The sequence below is a fragment of the Liolophura sinensis genome, chromosome 3, assembly GCF_032854445.1.
Source record: "Liolophura sinensis isolate JHLJ2023 chromosome 3, CUHK_Ljap_v2, whole genome shotgun sequence".
NCBI lineage: Eukaryota > Metazoa > Mollusca > Polyplacophora > Chitonida > Chitonidae > Liolophura > Liolophura sinensis.
The window spans coordinates 5971282-5992297 of NC_088297.1; the positions used below are offsets into that span (position 1 = coordinate 5971282).

General features: G+C 41.9%; 1 protein-coding gene across 8 annotated transcripts in view; it reads right to left on the reverse strand.

Annotated features, from left to right (window-relative positions):
• Positions 1-21016, reverse strand: part of LOC135463585 (potassium voltage-gated channel protein Shaw-like) — an 84435-nt gene that overhangs the window by 37290 nt on the left and 26129 nt on the right. For all 8 annotated transcript variants that reach the window (XM_064740894.1, XM_064740899.1, XM_064740896.1 and 5 more), the window contains exon 2: positions 7111-8258. In XM_064740894.1, coding sequence (XP_064596964.1) covers positions 7111-7620 — 510 coding nt within the window. In that variant the 5' untranslated portion in view covers positions 7621-8258. The remainder of the gene's footprint in view (positions 1-7110; positions 8259-21016) is intronic.

Consider the following 21016-nt stretch of genomic DNA (forward strand, 5'->3'; position numbering starts at 1 on the left):
TGGATTACGTGAGAAAATATCACATTATCGACAGTTCCGCGAAACCACTTGCTCTTACAGGTCTCTGACCTAATTTATCTTGGCAGACGTCTTTTTAACCGAGTAGCTGCTGCTAACTTAATATTCGGCTTTAAAGGTGGCGATCGTGAAAGATCATGCCACACAACATCCGGGCGTTTAATTCCACCGTGTGGAGTCTATCACAATGGATATACTAAAGCCCAGCCTGGCTGAGTCAGTAGGCAATACTAAGGAGTCCATACACAGTACTAATGACTCAGCACACAGTGGAACTGATCCAGTATGCATACTACTTTGTCACTACAATACAATATTGACTACACAGTGTAATGTGACAGAACCAGTATTACGCTGCGGTGGTACTGAGCCAGTATATAGTGCCGCGGAGACGCTGAGCCACTGTGCACTGTAGCTGGGTTGAAAGACATTAATACTGAGCCATTGCACCATAGAGCTGAGTTAATGCACCGTGCAGCTGAGCCAGTACACTTTACAGTTGAGCCAGTACACCGTCCTGCTGAGTCAGTACACTGTGTGACTAAGGCAGCACACTATGCAGTTGAGCCAGTGCACCTTGCGGCTGAGCCAGTACACCTTGCATCTGAGCCAGAACACGTGGAGCTTAGCCAGAACACCGTGTACCTGAGACAGTGTAGCTAAACTAGTGCACGGTGCAGCTGAGCAAGAAGCTGAGTGAGCACATCATGTAGTTTAGCCAGTGCACGGTGTAGCTGATCCAGTGCACCGTGCTGCTGAGGCAGAAAGCTATGCAGCTGACCCAGTGCAACGTGCAGCTGAGTCAGTATACCGTGCATATGAGCTAGATATACCCGTCGTATTTAACACAAATTCTTCACTTCAGTGTAAAAACTCAATTAAAAAAATCCATTTGTAATGATATTATAGCTTAACAATTTGCATCAGTTATTGGTTTGCTAAATTGAGCCTCCTTCTTAACTGAATTAATGCTAACCCCTAACGAGCACATCCTCTATCAGCTTCTAGAAAACAATAATATTAAAACAGAAGCAGAAGTACATTTTCTAAAAAATACCTCATATCAGTAAAACTGTGCGCACAAAAACTGCATCGATTCAGTACAAAACCAGCATGGAGTACAAAATCGGAGCCCAGTAAAAAAGTCACAGAGGTAAAAAAATTGGAACGCCATACAAAGTCGAAGTTCAGTACAAAATCTCCGCGCAGTAAAAAAAATTGCCGTGCACTACAAAATCTCCACGCAGTATAAAATCCCCGCAAAATATTGTGCTTCGAATTTCTGATTCTCTTTTTCAAAATTCTACATAATTACCACCGTAACCGACCTTGCATTAAAACCTTTTCGCGTGTTTCGTCAGATATTCGGAAATTTCAACTTGGTCCATGTTTGAAATCTGGTGGATCATAAGCATTAAAGGAAATCAACTACTTTTAATCAAGCCTAAATGTCTGGCTTTTTTGTTCCAAATTTGAACAAAGTACGACCTAAACCAGAAAACATTCTTAAACGTCAGTATTTACCCTTGAACATTAAGCCTACTTCTTCTTTCTTTTGGGTTTTTTTTGGCATGGGAGGGGGGGGGGGGTCAAAAGGACCTGTGTACAATAAAGCGCAAATTTTAAAATTTCTCTTTGTTTTTCTGTCTAACCTTTCACGAGGGTACAGCCTTGGGGAAAAAAAAAACAAATATCGACAAAGCTGTGTTTGGGGTTTTGAAAATCTATGCTACCTTTGTACGCTCTTCAGTAAAGCGTCGATATTCCCGACATGTTTAATCCTATCACAGCTGAACATAATCACAGCACCTGACATGCGCAAGAGACATCCGAGAATCCATGTCCCTTCGCAGTCTGCATATGGATTCATCGCGATGTTGCATGGCGTCAATACTGGACAGTGTACAGATGCCAGCTAGTCTAAATGTACTCATAAATAAACCAAGTGCCAACTGTTTACCCTATATTTTTGCATCTTATCGACTGGCTTTTAATTAATTATTCAAACACAGCCATTCCATTTCTGACGTAGGGGTGCGCAGGGTTAGGGAGAGATTTACGGCTGTGTGTGAAAACCTTTTCGGAATTTGGCTGTCAAAGCTAGATGACATTTCGGGTGAATTAATCAGGTAAATAATTTGCTATTTAATTAATTATCGGATTGACACTTTCCAAGGATAGAACATAATTTAATTGTCCTTGGTAAAATGTACAATGAAACGCCAATGGATTTTTTTTTTAGAGCAGAAAATATTCCCACGCAAAATCATGGACAAATAATTGTACATCGCACAGACAGAGATTGTACATCAGACAGACAGGGACTGTACATCAAAGAGAGACAGTACATAAGAGAGGCAGTACGTAAGACAGAATGTACATCACACACTGATCGTACATCAGAATGAAACAGAGACTGTACATGAGACAGACAGAGACTGTACATCACACAGACGAGACTGTACATCAGACAGAGAGAGTATGTTCATCAGAGAGACAGAGACTGTACATCAGACACACACACTGTAAATCAGACAGATTGTACAAATGACAGACTGAGACTGTACATCAGACAGACAGACTGTGCATCAGAGAGACAGGGACTGTACATCAGACAAACAGAGACTGTACATCAGACAGAGAGAGCATGTTCATCAGACAGACAGAGACTGTACATCAGACAGATTGGGACAGTACATCAGCCAGACAGAAAATGTACATCAGACAGAGCGAGACTTACATCAGACAGACAGACTGTACATCAGACAGACATAGGCTGTATATCAGACAACCAGAGACTGTACATAAGACAGACAGAGATTGTACATCAAGCAGAGACTGTGCATTAGACAGACAGACATGTACATCAGATAGAGACTGTGCATCAAACAGAGACTGTACATCAGACAGACAGAGACTGTACATCAGACAGAGACTGTGCATCAGACAGAGAATGTACATCAGACAGACAGAGACTTTGCATCAGGCAGACAGAGACTGTACATCAGACAAAGACTGTACATCAGACAGACAGAGACTGTGCATCAGACAGAAAGACTGTACAGCAGACAGACAGAGACTTTGCATCAGGCAGACAGAGACTGTACATCAGACAGACAGAGACTGTACATCAGACAGACAGAGACTGTGCATCAGACAGAAAGACTGTACAGCAGACAGATTGAGACTGTACATCAGACAGACAGACTGTACATCAGAGAGACAGAGATGTATATCAGACAGACAGAGACTGTACATCAGACAAACAGAGACTGTACATCAGACAGAAAGACTGTACAGCAGACAGATTGAGACTGTACATCAGACAGACAGAGACTGTACATCAGAGAGACAGGGACTGTACATCAGTGAGACAGAGACTGTACTTCAGACAGAGAGACTGTACATTCAGACAGAGACTGTGCATCAGACAGACAGAGACTATGCATCAGACAGACAGAGACTGTGCATCAGAAAGAGACTGTGCATCAGACAGAGACTGTACATCAGACAGACAGAGTGTGTTCATCAGAGAGACAGAACTGAAGATCAAAAGGTAAAGACTTCAAAGGTACACGTCAGTAAGACAACAATGTTGTTAGCGAACGTGTATTGTGAAATTACAACTGTTTTTAATGTTAAATTTACTGCTTTACAAATCGGAAACAGGGATCCAAACATGTATGGATGAACCTACTTAAAACAAATGCAAATTGGAACCATAAAATGATTGGAACCATACTGTTTAGAACCGAAACGAATGCAACCAAACATCTTGAAATCGCATGGTTTGAAACCATGCAACCATGAAAGCACACTGCTTGGGATCGTTAGGGATGAAACCAAAGAGCCTGGCAGCATACTGCTTGGGATCGCGAATGCTCAAACCAAACAGCTTGGAACCACACTGCTTGAAATCGCGGGGGCTCATACCAAACAGCTTGGAACCACACTGCTTGAAATCGCGGGGGCTCATACCAAACAGCTTGGAACCACACTGCTTGGAGTGGTAAAAGATGAAACCAAACAGCTTAGAAGCACACTGCTTGGGCTCACGAGAGATGAAACCAAACAGCCTGAAAACACAATGCTTGGAAGACAAGTGTCAGGAACCATTGGTCCAGCACCAAACATGAGACGCAAATTTATTTTTTTGCACATCTGATGCATTCTATCTGGTTCTTTCTTCGGCGCTGTCGGCATGTATCATTATACTGGTTCCATCTTTGGCACAGTCGGCGTGTATCATTATACTGGTTCCATCTTTGGCACAGTCGGCGTGTATCATTATACTGGTTCCTTCTTTGGCACAGTCGGCGTGTATCATTATACTGGTTCCTTCTTCGGCGCTGTCGGCATGTATCATTATACTGGTTCTTTCTTCGGCGCTGTCGGCATGTATCATTATACTGGTTCCATCTTTGGCACAGTCGGCATGTATCATTATACTGGTTCCTTCTTTGGCACAGTCGGCGTGTATCATTATACTGGTTCCTTCTTCGGCGCTGTCGGCATGTATCATTATACTGGTTCTTTCTTCGGCGCTGTCGGCATGTATCATTATACTGGTTCCATCTTTGGCACAGTCGGCATGTATCATTATACTGGTTCCATCTTTGGCACAGTCGGCGCGCATCACTGGTCTATTATACACTGAGTTGTATTGTGAGGTTTGCTCACTAGGACGCTTATTTATTCGTTACTGCGCATGCTCTGGGTAAGAATTCCCATGCCTTGGCTCTTTTGCTCCCCTTACTATTACAGCATCATTCGCTTTGTCTACCTGTCGCCCAGGCCAGGTAGTTCTGAAAAGGCGGACATAGCTGAGATGAATAATGACCTCGCAGAAATCCGGCAAATTTATCCATGCCGAAACTAGTAAGAAATTATCGTCCGGATTTTGCTGACACCATTGAAAGGTGATCGAAAGACAACGTCGGCTACCAATCAATCAACTTCCGGTCTGCAGTGCAACTGACGCTTTTCAAGGCGGGATTGTGCGCTCTTTTGTGCGCACCATACCACCTTCAGCCCCTTCAACCTGTTTCAAATATGCATGCGCCGTCATCTTCTTCACTGTAATAGTCCTGGATGCACATCCAGATGGACTAGCCTTCCATCGCACAACTGCAGAATTAGAGTCCAAAAATGTCCAGCAAATCTTGTGTCCCCAGCTTGAATCGATAAATATCTTCAACGGCAATATGGACAATTGAGCTTTCGGCATATGTTTGACATTATTGAATCATTTGGTAATATTTATTCTTTTTCACCAGAAAGAGTCTCAAGCCTAAACTCTCATGATCACCCTATTTGTCTCAGAGCTACAGAAAATTAGGTCACGAACCCATGGCTACTGACGTCACTGCTAGGGAAAAATCACCCAGCTGACGTCATAGCAGCGACCTATAATATATCGTTCACACTGAATGACGTTGTTAGGCAAAGCGCAATGTAGTGTTAACAGCAAAGTGGCCGTAAGGGAAAAAAAGAATTAGATATTGTCTGTGATTGTTAACCATGTCGCCGCGTTTTATGCCGCTTATGAAAAAAATTTTTAGTGTTGTATCTTGCACTATGATAAAATGCCTTAAAAAATTGAGCACAGTTACATAACCTTTCGTTATACAATTCATACTCAGATAAATATATTAAAAAGGTTCCTGGTACATATCTCATCTTTCTTCCTCTTTGCAAGAAACCGAATAAAGTACTACGATTTGCAAGAATACCGTAAATGTTAAAAAATTGCAAACCACACTTTTAATTCTCAGTTACATTTTGAAAGCTTTTTTCTTTATGGCTTTGTAACGCTTTTGAGTGGTAAAGATGAGACCAAACTTTTCCCAGCCATTTTTCATTATATTTCTTGCATGTGCATAGGTTAAGAGTTTGGCGCGAAAAGTTGAAAAATGCAAAACTAAGACGACCAATGAAACAATATACATGTGCACATTTTCCATATTTTAACAACTGTGTCAACATTTTTGAAAACATATCTAACAAAAAAATAAGACATTGTTAGTTTCCAGTAGGATTCCATAGTTTTCCAAACCCCCCGAACAAAAGTGGCTTGAAAGCGATTTTCACATTTACTGCTCCGTGAGTACACATCAGAAAATCCTAAAATGTTGTGGAATATTTAAAATTGCCTATGCGTTCAAAGCTTTAAGTACGTACACGATGTATATCTTTATCTTAAAAATGCTTCGACACTCAGTGTAATAAAATTGGCAACAGATATTTGTAACTTCCTCTTCACAGTTTTCGTGGGATTTTAAATGTCATTTAATACATTACGCTTATATATTTTGAATAATTTTGAGAATTTCCCTGTCTACTTTGAATAATTATGAAAAGTGCGTTTTAAATGATTGTTGCATTTAACCTTGTAGTTCAACTACAGTTTGCCGGTCATACTGGAGGAACATTAACATGATAACAGAGAAACATTCCTCCAATATGACCGTCAAAATATCTCAAAAGCAACCTCCATATGTACACCGACATGGCGCTAAGCCATAACCATTCATTTTGATATTATACAAATTTATATCATTTAATTTAAACATTGTCTATACATCACATTAATAAAACGTAATTTCGCTTTCGATGAATTTATCTTTATATATGTAAATTGTATGTAAATATATGTAAATTTTTATTTGTGTTCTGCAATCGCATGATGTATAATCCACAAACTAGCTTACTTCCATTAATCACCTGTTTTCATGCTGTATGTCATAAAAATACACGGCAAACTGCAAGTCAACCTACAACCGAAAGAAATATTTGAGTATCATAAACCCCAAGCACTCACTCAATTCACATTCCGGGGTTGCCTGTATATGCAGGAAAGGTGCGAGTCTGAAAATCCCATTACGAGTCAAACCGGCAGTCCGCACCACCAAAACAAAAACCCCAATAAACCTAGTGCTGGAGTTATATCACGCATATCAGCACATACCACAATAACGCATGCCCACGCCAATGGCATTCTTTTTTCCAACCACCATAACCACGCTCTTCCATAAACCAAAAAGTATCCAAAATCGAAAGTGAAACTGAAAACAGAAATTGAACTGCCCTTACCTTTGTTGCAGTTGATGAATAAGGCTCGTCGAATAACGCCCATATTTTGGGTCGCACCCTTTGCCAGCACGATAGTTCGCCGGATTTGTATTCCTCTTCCAGACCGAATTTCTTCATTATGTCCTCTTCGCCCGGTTTGTCCGTGTCCAGATCGAGGCGGTCTAAAATCTGCAGCACCTCTTGTGTATCTCGGAACTGGGTGTATGTCATCCAACAACATGGCTCCACCTGGTTGGAGTCTAATCCCCAGAATTCAAGCTCCTCTTCGAACAGAGGTCCACACACATCTGTTGGGTAGTGGAGTTTCCCTGTGCGGTAGTAATTGAGGATTTGAGCGAATACCCCGGGGTGCCGGTCAAAAAAGTATTCGTTAAGCACAGGGTCATAGTTCGCCAAGGCCTCGGTCAATCTCGACAGACGAGTAGCTGGAATTTTCTTCAGAGTCGCCTTGTAGGTTTCATGTCGAATCCCGCCGACATTCAGAATCACTCGGTTGTCCGCGTCATTCATGACGTGTTTCTATGACGCGACGACCTTCACCCTTAACCTTTGTTTTGGTAATCCTGGCCGGAGCCTCTTGTCTCTCAGCCAAATGAAACTCAAATCACTTGCCGTGGCACAGGCATTGTGCAATCATTTTCTTGCGGGCTCGTTTTTATCTTTGCTTTTGTTATTTTCTTCTTTCTTTAGAATTCCTTCCCCTCTCTCACTCTCTATAGCACATGGTATTAGAACGTGTGACGCCACCAGCAATAAAGTAAGGGTATTCAGTACTGACCATCCGCTGTGTGGTATGTTGTCATGTACCAGGCATCACTGGTGATTACCCGACTGCCGTCAGAAACAGGAAATGCACTTGTCGTCTGCTCTAATGAAATTTTCTAAGAGGTAATCTCCCGGGGCTGCAGACAAGGTTCTTGGGCTTGCTGTGGCTACCTCCAATGCGTTAATACAACATGCTAGTCAGCGGGTTTCTGACTGGAATCGACCTTAGCAGATGTGAAAGACTTTGGTGCACGGGAAGTTTGTTCTGCAGATAAAACGATCGCTCCTGACTGGTCGCTACTCACGGCCTAGACCTGGCTGAAGGCCGCAGCACGCCGACACTTGATACGCCATGTCTATTGCTGCCCGTCCATGCTGTCATCCTGTCAGGCAGAAAGGAGAGCAAGAAAAACAAAAATCAATAGAAATTCATTTAGAACAAGTCCAATAATGGTGAAAAGACGACATGCATTCAGAACTGGATAGTGCTGCATTTAGCGCGCCCTAGTCTACAGGTTGCGTTTACAGAGTGCAGGCCTATGTCACTAGTCCAGAACTAGATGAGATCGTCGACGGGCTTAATGCCCTTACCTCGCCTGTCCTATACCTGTATAGGAACTGTTGGATCTATAATCAAAAAATCGCTCAATGAGTATAGTATAGTAGTATAATCCAGAACCCGCACTCAGTGCCTTTACTTATTTATTTCTTGATTGGTGTTCTACGCCGCCCTCAAGAATACTTCATTTATACGACGGAGGCCAGTATCACTGTGGCAAAATCGGACACCCACGACCATCCGCAAATTGCTGACAGACCTTCCCACGTAAGGCCGGAGAGGAAGCCAGCATGTCTGTTGTTTTGTGAGAATGACAGGAATCTGATTTAAATCTGGAATCAGATTCAACTTTATTTACTCAGGTGTCGGCCTGAAATTTGTGAAATAGACTGTACAGTGACCCAAACGACCTTTTTCAGCTCCATTACTATTAATGTTCACTGACTCCCGTAATGAAGCAATACTTAAAGATCAGAATCTAGCCATGCAGAAAGTACAAGGCTGTGAGATTTGTCAAGTACTGTGTATATAGAACATGACTCAAACTTGAACTTCAGGTCCCTTGCTTACAAAGAAGTCTCACTTTCTTCAGGAAATGTTAGCGCTGGAGAACAACAGCGGTCTAAGCCATAATGGTTTGAACATGGCGACCTACTACTAATGCATTCAATTCGATCCCGAGTCTACACTGCGCGGAAATAGGGATCCCAACTCGCTACAACATGTATGCAGCAGATATTGGTTTGTCGTCGTGACCAGCTCAATGCTAATTCGCATGTCCTACTTAAAATCGACAAAATGTGAAGTCTCCAGTGCAAAAAGGCTGCCAGTGTGAAGCTATTATCTGCGCAATGACGCAATTGGTTTGGTCTCCCACATCAAAGCGGTTCCAGGGCTGCTGGATGCATGCGGCGTCTGAACCTTTGATATTCACAATTTAAACGGGGCTGGCCTTAGGCATCGGGCTCGACATTGGCTATTCAATAAAGCCAAGAAATACGGAGATAAAATGAGTTAATGAATGGATCTCTCTAGCACGGCACACGGTCGGACTGTCCACGTGTAAATGTCAAACTGTAGCTGAACGATCATCAGCCCCTGGGCCGACTACCGGTCTGCCGTTGAACGGACCGAGATCTAAATGCGTGGCTGAAGAAGATGTCTCTCTGATAACGAAATTCGCAGATTTCACCACATGCAAGGAATGAGCGATTTTGGACGTTTGGTGCAGATTACGACTTTGATCACTGGTCAAGGGGAAAGTCTTGATTTCGGGAAGGTGTGGTCATCGATTGCCATGGCGGGGATATTGTGCAAAACTCATCGGGATCAGTGAGGTAATATCCTGCTTACATCATTCTGTAGTTTCACCGGGAACTTCTGGGACAATTGGGTGAGAGGTTAGACAGTAGACATCTACAATGGACCCAGAATACCTATACCAACCAGGCAGGCATCGCCTAGAACAATGAGCTCTTCCAAGGCTGGCTCGCATCGATTTTTATCCATCCCCACGTTCAACCGCGTCGAAATAAGACATCCAGGCAATCCAGTTTCCCTTCAAGCTCGGAGTTACTAGCAAGAATAGAAGTAAACTCTGTGGGATTCAGGGTCGAGCAGCCAAATGTAGACTGGATAGATTCTCAGCCAACGCCATACATAAATAATCATTCCTGACATTCCATTATACGCTTTATATTCAGTCGCATGCATGAACGTATTTCAGAACGAGAGGCACTTTGTCTTAAATATTGAACAATTTGGACAAGTAAAGAATGACAGGACAGTTTTATTTATTATAAAAATCATCAGCGGACAAAAACGACGGCGAAGAAAAGGCGAATAAAAAAGATTGGGAATTTTAATGTAAAGGTCGCGGCGCGATTAATATTGTAGGCTTATCACGCCTTTATGTTCGGGGATTCACCATTTTCGGTTAGCAGATTCCATCCACGACCAACATCTCTCCTAAAAGGTTTTAACTGTATTGAACTCTAAGTTAATCGCAGGCGGGAAATTTAATATGGACATTGCCATCATATGACAGAAATACTGATGATGTGCTGTAAATTAGCCATGATTGTTATTTATTTATTTAATGATTTATTGATTTATTTATGTGACTAGTAATTAAGGGAGTGCTTCAGAATAGTTTGTTGATTTAATCTGCGATCACCCATGAAATCACCACACGTCATCAAATCGTGGCATTGAGGCCATTTATACGTAACTTAATTGCTTGTTTCTCGAGTGCCTCCTTTAAGAATATTTTTATGGCCTATTATTAAACACGTGCTAATTATCGATCCCTTTAGGAAAAAAACTGTTTTATCTGCAAGAAGCAGCCGTTGCAAATATTCAAGTCAATAATCTGAAGATCAGCAGTATATTTTGTCCTTTTTATTATTCATTCATTTTGTTTTCCAAGTCAAGTTTACAAAAAATATATTTTGAGCGTAATATGTATAATACAGAATTGATATCTATCGCATGTAACATTTGTTGTTTTGTTATCGAAAAAAAGGCATTAGAAACAAACAATCAATTAAGAGTGTACCGGAGCCAACGGGCGGCTTATTTGAACAGCTAAATGGCTCGTAATCTTCAGTGATCAGATTGTTGCGGCGAGCCATCTGTTCATTCCAAATGCAAGGTGTATGTAAAGTGTGACAGGGATTCTGCATAATGTACACAGATTTTTTGTAGACCGGTTTTTCTCGAAAACATATCCAAAACATTGACTCGTGGACTAGTAGTTACCAGGGATTGGTCCGTTTGCATGTAAACGATCATGTTTTAATGTATAAATCTAAATGTTTTACTCTCTATGAGTTAGTCTTTTATACTACATCAAATGTGATGACAACACAGCCTTTTCAGTAATGCTAGACTAGTGACGTCTAACAAATTGCATTCAACATCTCTAAATTTGCTTTCACCGCAATTCCCCTTAAGCCATGGTGCTATAGCGGGTGTACAAGTTGCTACATTTTAAGAATTTACAGGAGGTGTTAGAAGCAAATTCAAAAACAGAGGTAAACTGACACGAGTCCGTCTTTCACGGGTTACGTGTGAACATTTGGCAACTATCACGCTCCTTGGTGTTTTAACCGACAGGAGGCCGTATTTCACGGGTTACGTGTGAACATTTGGCAACTATCACGCTCCTTGGTGTTTTAACCGACAGGAGGCCGTATTTCACCGGTTACACGAGACCCTTGCCCAACTATCACAGTGTTGTCGTTGATGTGGTTTACTCTCTGTGCCGTACTCTTGTAAGTTGTATTTAATCCATATCTACAGAGACAGTCAAAGGCTTGGTGTAACTCGCATGGACAGATATTGCTTTTAATTTCCATGGAAAGTCCATAGCACATACTTTCGGCATGTTGAGGTCAAGGTCGTACAAATACAAGTCGTCCTCATGTCAACATACTGCACACTCAATCATAAAACAACACGTTGCTGTCACGTGACCTCAAATACATCAATCTAAACACGCGCAAATTCGAAACTAAACACGAATTCTTCTCTTTTCACCAAGCGATCCATCAGCTTTTAGTTGTACACAGGGGAGATGATTGATTCGATTTGACTGGCTAGTGACTAAAGCCTTATAGGGATGGAACCAACGAGTCCAGTGTAAAACCATACGACCTTGGCAACAAACGTACAAACCTTCCTAAATATGACGTATAGGTTGTCACCCACACAACGCGCTCAACGCGTATATCATATTTATTAGATGGAAGGCCAGTGGCCTCAGCAAACTTCGTGTAAGACTTCGTAGCAGGCTTATACAAGATCAGTTGACCGTTCTATGCACAGATCGAAATGAAGCCAATGAGATGTCGAAGATTTCTTGTTCAAGACTACATATGGATTTTTTACACCGTGTTTATGACAGAGCATTATTACTTTAGACATATGTAGACGAGCTTTTTACTTTGAAGGCTGTTTCATCGGTAGGTCCTTAACTCGGCTGACGAATTAGGGGAGGGTCAGATGACTGATGGGGAGGGGGAATAGGTGGTTTAGTCTGGAACACCTGTTTGTCAGGCAGGCTATCGTGCTTACATCTGGTATGAGTCATTCGCTAGCTGGTGTTTAACACGGTTCCGTTACATTGCACCCAACACCCCTGCCTTGTACGACTTACATCCTCAGTTAACAAGAAGCAAGCGAGCCCCTTAGCTGTTAAATTAAGAAGTGGGAGATTTGAAGCAAAAGGTATGCGGACTGGTTGATGTCAGCAGGAGAGCTATTGTGGAAGAGGATACACAAGGGTTGAATTGAAGGAGTAAGAGAGCCATTGTGGAACTGGGTCAACCAACATGATACAGAATCAAGGAAAAAATATTTAATCAAGCAAGACGACACTGCGTCAACCAGTAAAATTCTGTGTCATCTAAGAGAATGAGAGGTCCACCAGTATAATACAGTTATCCAAGACAATACTGGCTACGCCAATACAACATTGATTCAACCAGTAAAATAGAGGGACATTCAAAAAAAATACTAGGTCAACCAGCATAATATTGGGTCAGCTAAGATAAAACTAGGCCAGCCAGCATAATACTGGGTCAGAAGTGGCAACCTTGGTCCGACTATGGCAACACCAAGTCGACCAATAAATTACTGGATCAAACTAAACATCACTTGGTCAACAATACAATACTGGGTCCGCCCAAACAGAACTAGGTCAACCAGTACAATTCTGGACCAGCTAAGATAAAAACTAGGTCAACCAGTAAAATGCTGGATCAGCTAAGACAAAACTAGGTCAACCATTACAATATTGAGCCAGCTACTACAATCCTTTGTTAATCAATATAAAGTCATGTTCAACCAACATCAAATTGAGTCGCGTGACTCAACCATTACACGAGCAAACCAGCAACTTATGGAGTTTCGACAGTTTGGAAAGTCTTTGAGCTAAACTGGAGTTACCCATTGATTTTTGTGCGTTTTAGCAGTGAGAAGCACCCCTTCTACTGACGTGGGACTCTACTCGTAGCATTTGAGGACGCAATTTTACTTCCAGCTTTTCCCTCTATTTCAAGAAAACTCTTGAATAATACTTCCGTATTAGGTCGTTTTGCGACAGAATAGGCACAAGATACCCAACTGGTTTATCATTGTTGATGAGGTAACTCTTCACAGGTCGGCAACTATAAAATAAACTGTTTTCGTTACAAAAGAATCGTTAGTGAAGTAAAGTGCAATTGTGTCTGCCAGGCTGGTATAATGATTAGTACAAGTGTGAATAGTGAGGGAAGGGGACAAGTAGGGGGGTGGGGGGCGAGGGAGGAAGGTGGGGGAGGGTACAGATCGTGAGGGTGAAGACGACCATTTCTCGCATACATGTACTCTAACTTCTATCTTCCTCACCCCCAACAGAACTCCCCCCGTTTCCACCTACCCCAACCTCCCCTTCCATATGGTTGATAAGCGAGCCGTCTTATCACGGTCCCACAAGGTCCATCAGAGCCTCATCAGAAGGAAAGACAAGCTATTTTGTAGATATTACCGCCAGGGAAAGGTTTCTTAGCGGGATGCTTACACTGCCAGAGCGTGTGGACTTGAAGACTTACACAGAAACACGTGTACTCTCTTTACAACCCGTAGGGAAGCCTCCGAGGGGAGGAGGGGGATGTGTGTGTAGCGGGGGAAGGGAGGGAGGTAAGGAGTGTGGGTTGCTCAGAGGTTTGATGGTTCATCTCCAGGTAACGAGATGCAGAGCGCCATCCGGGCAGTATCACAGCTAACCGCCGACAAGTTGGTATCAGCCGTATGATAGCCCAGAGCAACACACCGCTTCTCCCGACGGACTTCTCGCCCAAGCTGGGATGTTCCGCTGGCTAGCGCTACATTCGGCATCCGACACTCCAGCCAACATAAACAAAGAGAACGTGAAATGTGTCCGTATGTTTTTTTCAACTTGAATATTAATGAGAACAAGAGAAAAATACACAGTTCCATAAAATAGGGTCTCACTGAATCCATGACAACTGATGTATATACGACAGTGAAATTGATCAGTCTGATGGACAGGAAACATCACTACATGAAAGCGTCGAGTGAATATTACTGAAGGATAACACGACTGAAACCCAAGAACCTCATACCAACACGAAGTTCAAGTACAGCTCATGCTGGCTTTCCGACCCTATATGGAAAGGACTTACAGCAACCTGCGGATGGCCGTACGTTTCCCCCAGGCTCTACCCGGTTTCCTCCCACCAGAATGCTAGCCTCCGTCGTATAAGTCAAAAATTCTTAAGTACGGGGTAAAACTCCAAGCAAATAAATAAATAAATAAATGAATAACAGAACTGGAATAGCTCTTGTAGAAAAAGAGTAAATACCATCAGCATGTGAACAGCCCATGATCAAAACGACATAAACAATACTAACATATACTCGACCAATAATGCACCACAGAAATCAGAGATCACTGAGTACTTTTTGAAAAATATTTAGCGATAGTTCTCATTACATCCAAAGCGATATTTCAGCAAGCATATTCCATTTCGGTGCAAACGTGGAAATGTTTCGCCATATTCCACAACCAATGTTAATTTTGTATTTCACAGGAATAAAAGTTCCACCATGCCCGTCAATGGAAGGATTGAACTTCTCACACACTATGCGTCGCACGTCCATGGCAACATGGAAATGTTTGGGAATATGGCGGAAAATTCTGCCACTAACAATGTTCATTTTCTTATTTCCTGTTGAGTAAAATTGCACTTTTACGGGGAGGAATTAGATGTTTTCACATTAAAAATCATAAAACTTATGTTTTACAAGTCACTAGAATGAATGAAGGCTTGGTGTTAGCGTCATACTTAACAATTTGTCAGTCATATGATGACGAGGAATCATAAAGTGAGTAAGTGCTCGGGGTTTAATGTCGTGCTTAATTTTTCAGTTTATCTAGTGCTGCTTCACTAAGATGACTTACCGAAGACAAGCAAGACGCCCCGCTCGAGCCACTATGCTGATAAGGGTCAAGAAGTCGTTGCACTATCCCCTTATTGCTTAACGTTAAGCCAGGAAGGTACAACTTCCTCTTTTAAGATCTTAGGTGTGACCCAACCAAGGAATGACCCCGAATGTATCGCTACCAACTGTGCTATCGGGGCCGGTAGGAGAAATAATTTGGTGTGCGTACATACACTGCATCTTGTTGTGCCAGGGCAAGCCCATACCGCCAAAGCGCTGCCGCCACTAAAGTAACATGTCCAAGACACTAGACATGACACCCCATCCAGCCACATTATACCTGCACAGGGCCAAAAAGTTATGTTTTCTTGCTCTAACATCTCAGTGCCGAGAGCCAAGAGAGGCAGCAATGAGTACCATTTTTATCACTTTGGCATGACCCGATCGGGACAAATCACTAGAGTATAAAAACACTCACTCCAGAGCACAAGACAAAGGAGTGAGATTGTTAACCAGAAACGTGCAAATGGATTTGTAACAAGCTATATAAGGATATCAAGATTGTCAAATGGATTCAGATGGCTGGGCAGGGTTTCATTAGAGGGTCTACTAGCTGGTTTCGTTCGATTGTGGATCGATATCAATGCTCGTAAATGAAGATCTGTTTATGCTACTTCGATTGTGTGTACATCACTGAATGTCAACGTATGTCAAGACGCCTTTATGCTAGGTCGACTAAGTGTGTACGTCACTGAATGCCGATGTCAGTGAAGACGCCTTTATTCTACGTCGGTTAAGCGTGTACGTCACTGAATGCCGATGTCAGTGAAGACGCCATTATGCTACGTCGACTAAGCGTGTACGTCACTAAATGCCGATGTCAGTGAAGACGCCTTTATGCTACGTCGGTTCAGCGTGTACGTCACTGAATGCCGATGTCAGTGAAGACGCCTTTATGCTACGTCGGTTAAGCGTGTACGTCACTGAATGCCGATGTCAGTGAAGACGCCTTTATGCTACGTCGACTAAGTGTGTACGTCACTGAATGCCGATATTAGTGAAGACGCCTTTACGCTACGACGACTAAAGTATGTATGTCACTGAATGCCGATGTCAGTGAAGACGCCTTTATGCTACGTCGACTGAGTGTGTAGATCACTAAATGTCGATGTGAGCGAAGACGCCTTTATGCTACGTCGATTAAGTGTCTACTTCACTAAATGTTGACGACGTTAAAGGCAACTTTATGCTATGTCGACTGAGTGTGTAGATCACTAAATGTCGATGTGAGCGAAGACGCCTTTATGCTACGTCGATTAAGTGTCTACTTTACTAAATGTCGACGTCGGTAAAGACAACTTTATGCTTCGTCGACTGAGTGTGTAGATCACTAAATGTCGATGTGAGCGAAGACGCCTTTATGCTACGTCGATTAAGTGTCTACTTCACTAAATGTCGACGTCGGTAAAGGCAACTTTATGCTACGTCGACTGAGTGTGTAGATCACTAAATGTCGATGTTAGTGAAGACGCCTTTATGCTACGTCGATTAAGTGTCTACTTCACTAAATGTCGACGTCGGTAAAAACAACTTTATGCTACGTCGACTGAGTGTGTAGATCACTAAATGTCGATGTTAGTGAAGACGCCTTTATGCTACGTCGATTAAGTGTCTACTTCACTAAATGTCGACGTCGGTAAAGACAACTTTATGCTACGTCGACTGAGTGTGTAGATCACTAAATTTCGATGTCATTGAAGACGCCTTTATGCTATGTCGTCTGAGTGCGTGCGTCACTTAATGCTTATGAAGACATATTTATTCCACGTTTTCTGTGATGTGTAGTAAGTCGACAATTTGTTTTGCGTCGACTGACGACACATCACAGATCTGATATGGAAACTGACGTATCAAGATGGCACGAACAACGCTTCCGTAGAGTATTATAGAGCCTGTTTCCTGCGTACACTCCGTGTCTGAAAACCGATCAATACTGCCAGCCTGGTGGTAAATGAATACCTACATGCCAGCGGGGAGAGGACAGCCTATGGCAGGTTAGCGCTTCATGCACCGTGCCGGAGAGCCAGGGCCCAAGACACAGGACTGGATGACAAGACTGGCTAGCGGGGCGGGTCCATAATACGCACTTTTGCAGGCCTGTCACGCATGAGACCGGAAGTCCGCGAGTAGGCACTCTACGGTTTGCGATCGAAGGGTTCAGACTCCTTCACGGCAGGCCCGGGATCTGAAAGGTCGACATAAATCACACCTGATTGGCTGAAAAAGATGAGAAGCAGCGCGCTGCTTTGACCTTTCAACGCTCCTTCATTGGGTCATGTTTGGTGACGTCATATTTACGTCGCAGCCACGAGAAAACGGAGACTTGGCCGGCCTTTGTAGAAAAGGAATTTTTGATTTATGCGGAGAGCAGTCAAAGTTGATCGCGACTGCATCCCTTAATTGTGTCAATATCTCGAAAAATTGCATTTAGTTCTATTCGAAGCAATTTTACAACCAGGTTTCCTCCCACCATAATGCTGGCCGCCGTCGTATAAGTGAAACAGTCTTGAGTACGGCGTAAAACACCTATCAAATAAATAAATAAATAAATTTTACAACCACATATCTTCATTTTTATACGATTATCATGTTGATGTTACGAACTACGGTATACATAAAACATAACCAAAACAGAAACAATAATAATGGCACAAAATCACCGTTCACTAAAATCAAGCTTTGAACAGAATATTTCTTTTCGTTTAAAACATTCCACAAGTAATGCATATAGGTGATAAGATATCTCCGTTCTTTTATTAGGTGCTGCACAAGTCTGTTTTTAATCATCAAACGTGTTACATAACTTACGGGTATCTGACTAATTTTACAAACACCTCAGACACAGAGAATATTATAAGTGTGTGATTTGCGATGATATATTAGTTCGAGTTTTCGGAGGTCGTCCTGTCGTATCAGTTGAGCTCAAAAAGATGAAAATACATGTATATTTGGTTTCAAAATGACTGAGCTAACAGACTCTGTCATTTATCTGCCATTTGCTCTACTTTCCGCATGTCTGCTTTCTTACATAAGATATAATGCAGTTTTCATTTCACAAAAGTTCGCCAGGGCTAAATGAAATACAAACTTTCTGCTACGAAAAGGGAGTCTATCAAACATTCATCCCATTGCATCTTTAAAACATATGTGAAATATTCTTCAGTAAGGCGTGAAACGCCAATCTAATAAATATAAAACAAATCTAAACTTAGGCGTCGATACGAATGAGAAAAAAGAAAAACAATACAATGTTTCGAACTTTAGTGTACTAGAGACTGCGTTTGTTAGTTTGCTTGCATGTTTTTTATTTTTCCGAATGGTGATTTATGTCACTGTCAGTATTGTTTTGCTGACATCACAGAAATGTTTCTTTTCAAGTCTACATACTGGTAGTGCTGCCTCACTGATATAACAACCTACCCAGTCACTCAGTTACAGTTTTGACCAGTACTTGGCGTATGGAAATGCTAATGTTGTTTAGAGAGACTTTGCTTTATACCTTTAGCATAAACCACACCAGTAATGATGGCCAATATGTGGAGGCGAGACGATCATTGTCATAAAATGTATATTAGTATCAGACGATTTTACGCCTAAGGTATAACAAAAATATGTTCGTTCATTCTGTACTTCCGTGACAAGAATAATAACGGACTATTCGTTTGAAAAAGTCCGTGGTGGCGTTTCAGCTTTTTAATGTATATTTTAATGTATTAAATGATCCTGTGTTAAATACGAGTAAAATAAAAAAAAGAAAGACAGAAAACCTATCTAAACAAAAAAATAGACATGGATCGCGATGTACGTATAGCGAAGTCGTTTGTCAGCGCAATGGCCAGCATATGGAAGACGACTGCACGGTTGTCGTGTTCAGCGTGAACCAGATACCAAGTGAACTTCATCTATGCAAAAGAATATCTGAGACCCCAGCAGATTTACCTCATTCTAGCATAATGCAGGGGTCTGGCCTTGGTTCTTTGCACACTCTATCATATAACAAAGTGGCTATACAATAGAGGCAGATCCGCGGCTGTGATGCTGCGAGCCACGAACAGAGATCATTGTCCTGCCAATGGGTTCTGTTGGCATACACAGGCACGTTGTCATGACAACGACTATTAACAAAATGGCTTCTAAAATAACCGGGGGATGCATTGATATAACAGAATAATGAGTGAGACAACATGATACTGTAAACTGGCTGCAGTCATGTTAGGATGTGTATCAAAGGCTTGCGTTCTGATGATTGTCGTAAAGAGAGAGCTAAAACACTCGTTCAATGAGGACAACGCGCCCCATTGTACTGCTTATCAGGTGAATAGCTATCCAGTAACGGCGGACGACGTGACGTCATTGCTACGGTGGCGTCTCGTGCGGCAACATGTAAGTAGAAAAAGATTTGAAAACAACACACTGAAATAAAAATATATAACCAAAAACATATCGTCAATATTGTGCCGTTGTTTACTACGAGTAAACGACTAGGTGATTTGCAGATGGTCAGATCGATATCAAAACTGTCAGTGAACAAAGGCGTGGATTTGCCCCGAGCGATGCTTTATACGGGATGACTGATTAGATCCGATGCCCATATATATATATATATATATATATATATATATATATATATATATATATATATATATGGGATGCTGCACAAGACTTTCCCATTTGTATAGCCTTATCTATGTGACCAACGCCTATAACGGGTTCTACCTACAGTCAGATAACATGACTGTGAACACGTCACGGATGGTTGACACAAAATGACGAGTACTGAGAGAGGTTTTCAGCAGAGAACTTTTTTATTCATGGCCTGATTTATTCAAGAGTAAATTTTTTACACCGAATGACGTCAAAAGTTATCGATGTATTCAGTATGTTATATTTATATATCTTTTTTCCTAATCAACCTATGATTTAAATTGCTAATCTTTATTAATGATATACATGGGCACCTTTGACAACTAGCGCATTTCATCTCGACCGTAGACCCTAGCAAAGCCAGCAAAACCAACCATTACATAACCGAATGTACTTGTAACGGATTGTTACATGATTCGAATATGTGTAACCACGGGCAACAAATTACAGCAAAACCGACCGTCACCTGTAACACACCTTAAAGATTGAACGTGAAATATGGCTTAAATAACTTTATTTAAAGACGACTGAATTACCTGAAGATGTTTATGTTTGAGACTCAGGAAGAAAAGAAAATGACGAATAACCAAGGCCACCGACCCAAGATGGAGTCGACAATTTCTGAAGACAGACAAAGATAACCGAAAAGGTACGCATGTTACGACAGACTCGCAGTCGGTATTATAAGGTAAACACTAATCGGATTGGAACATATGAAGTACGAGGATATATGCCGTTTGATCTTATGCCCACGTCAGTTTTGTCTTCGTCGAAAGTGCACGCAGGAGCCGAGAAAAAGTGGATCAGCTTTCTGTGAGCAGGAGTTCGCGGGAGATGCCACATGTCTATCTATATCTAAACAGACTCAAAAATAGCTGTGCGGAGAATGCTCTTCGATAGTCAAAAAGCCCCTAATTTATTCCTGGTTAC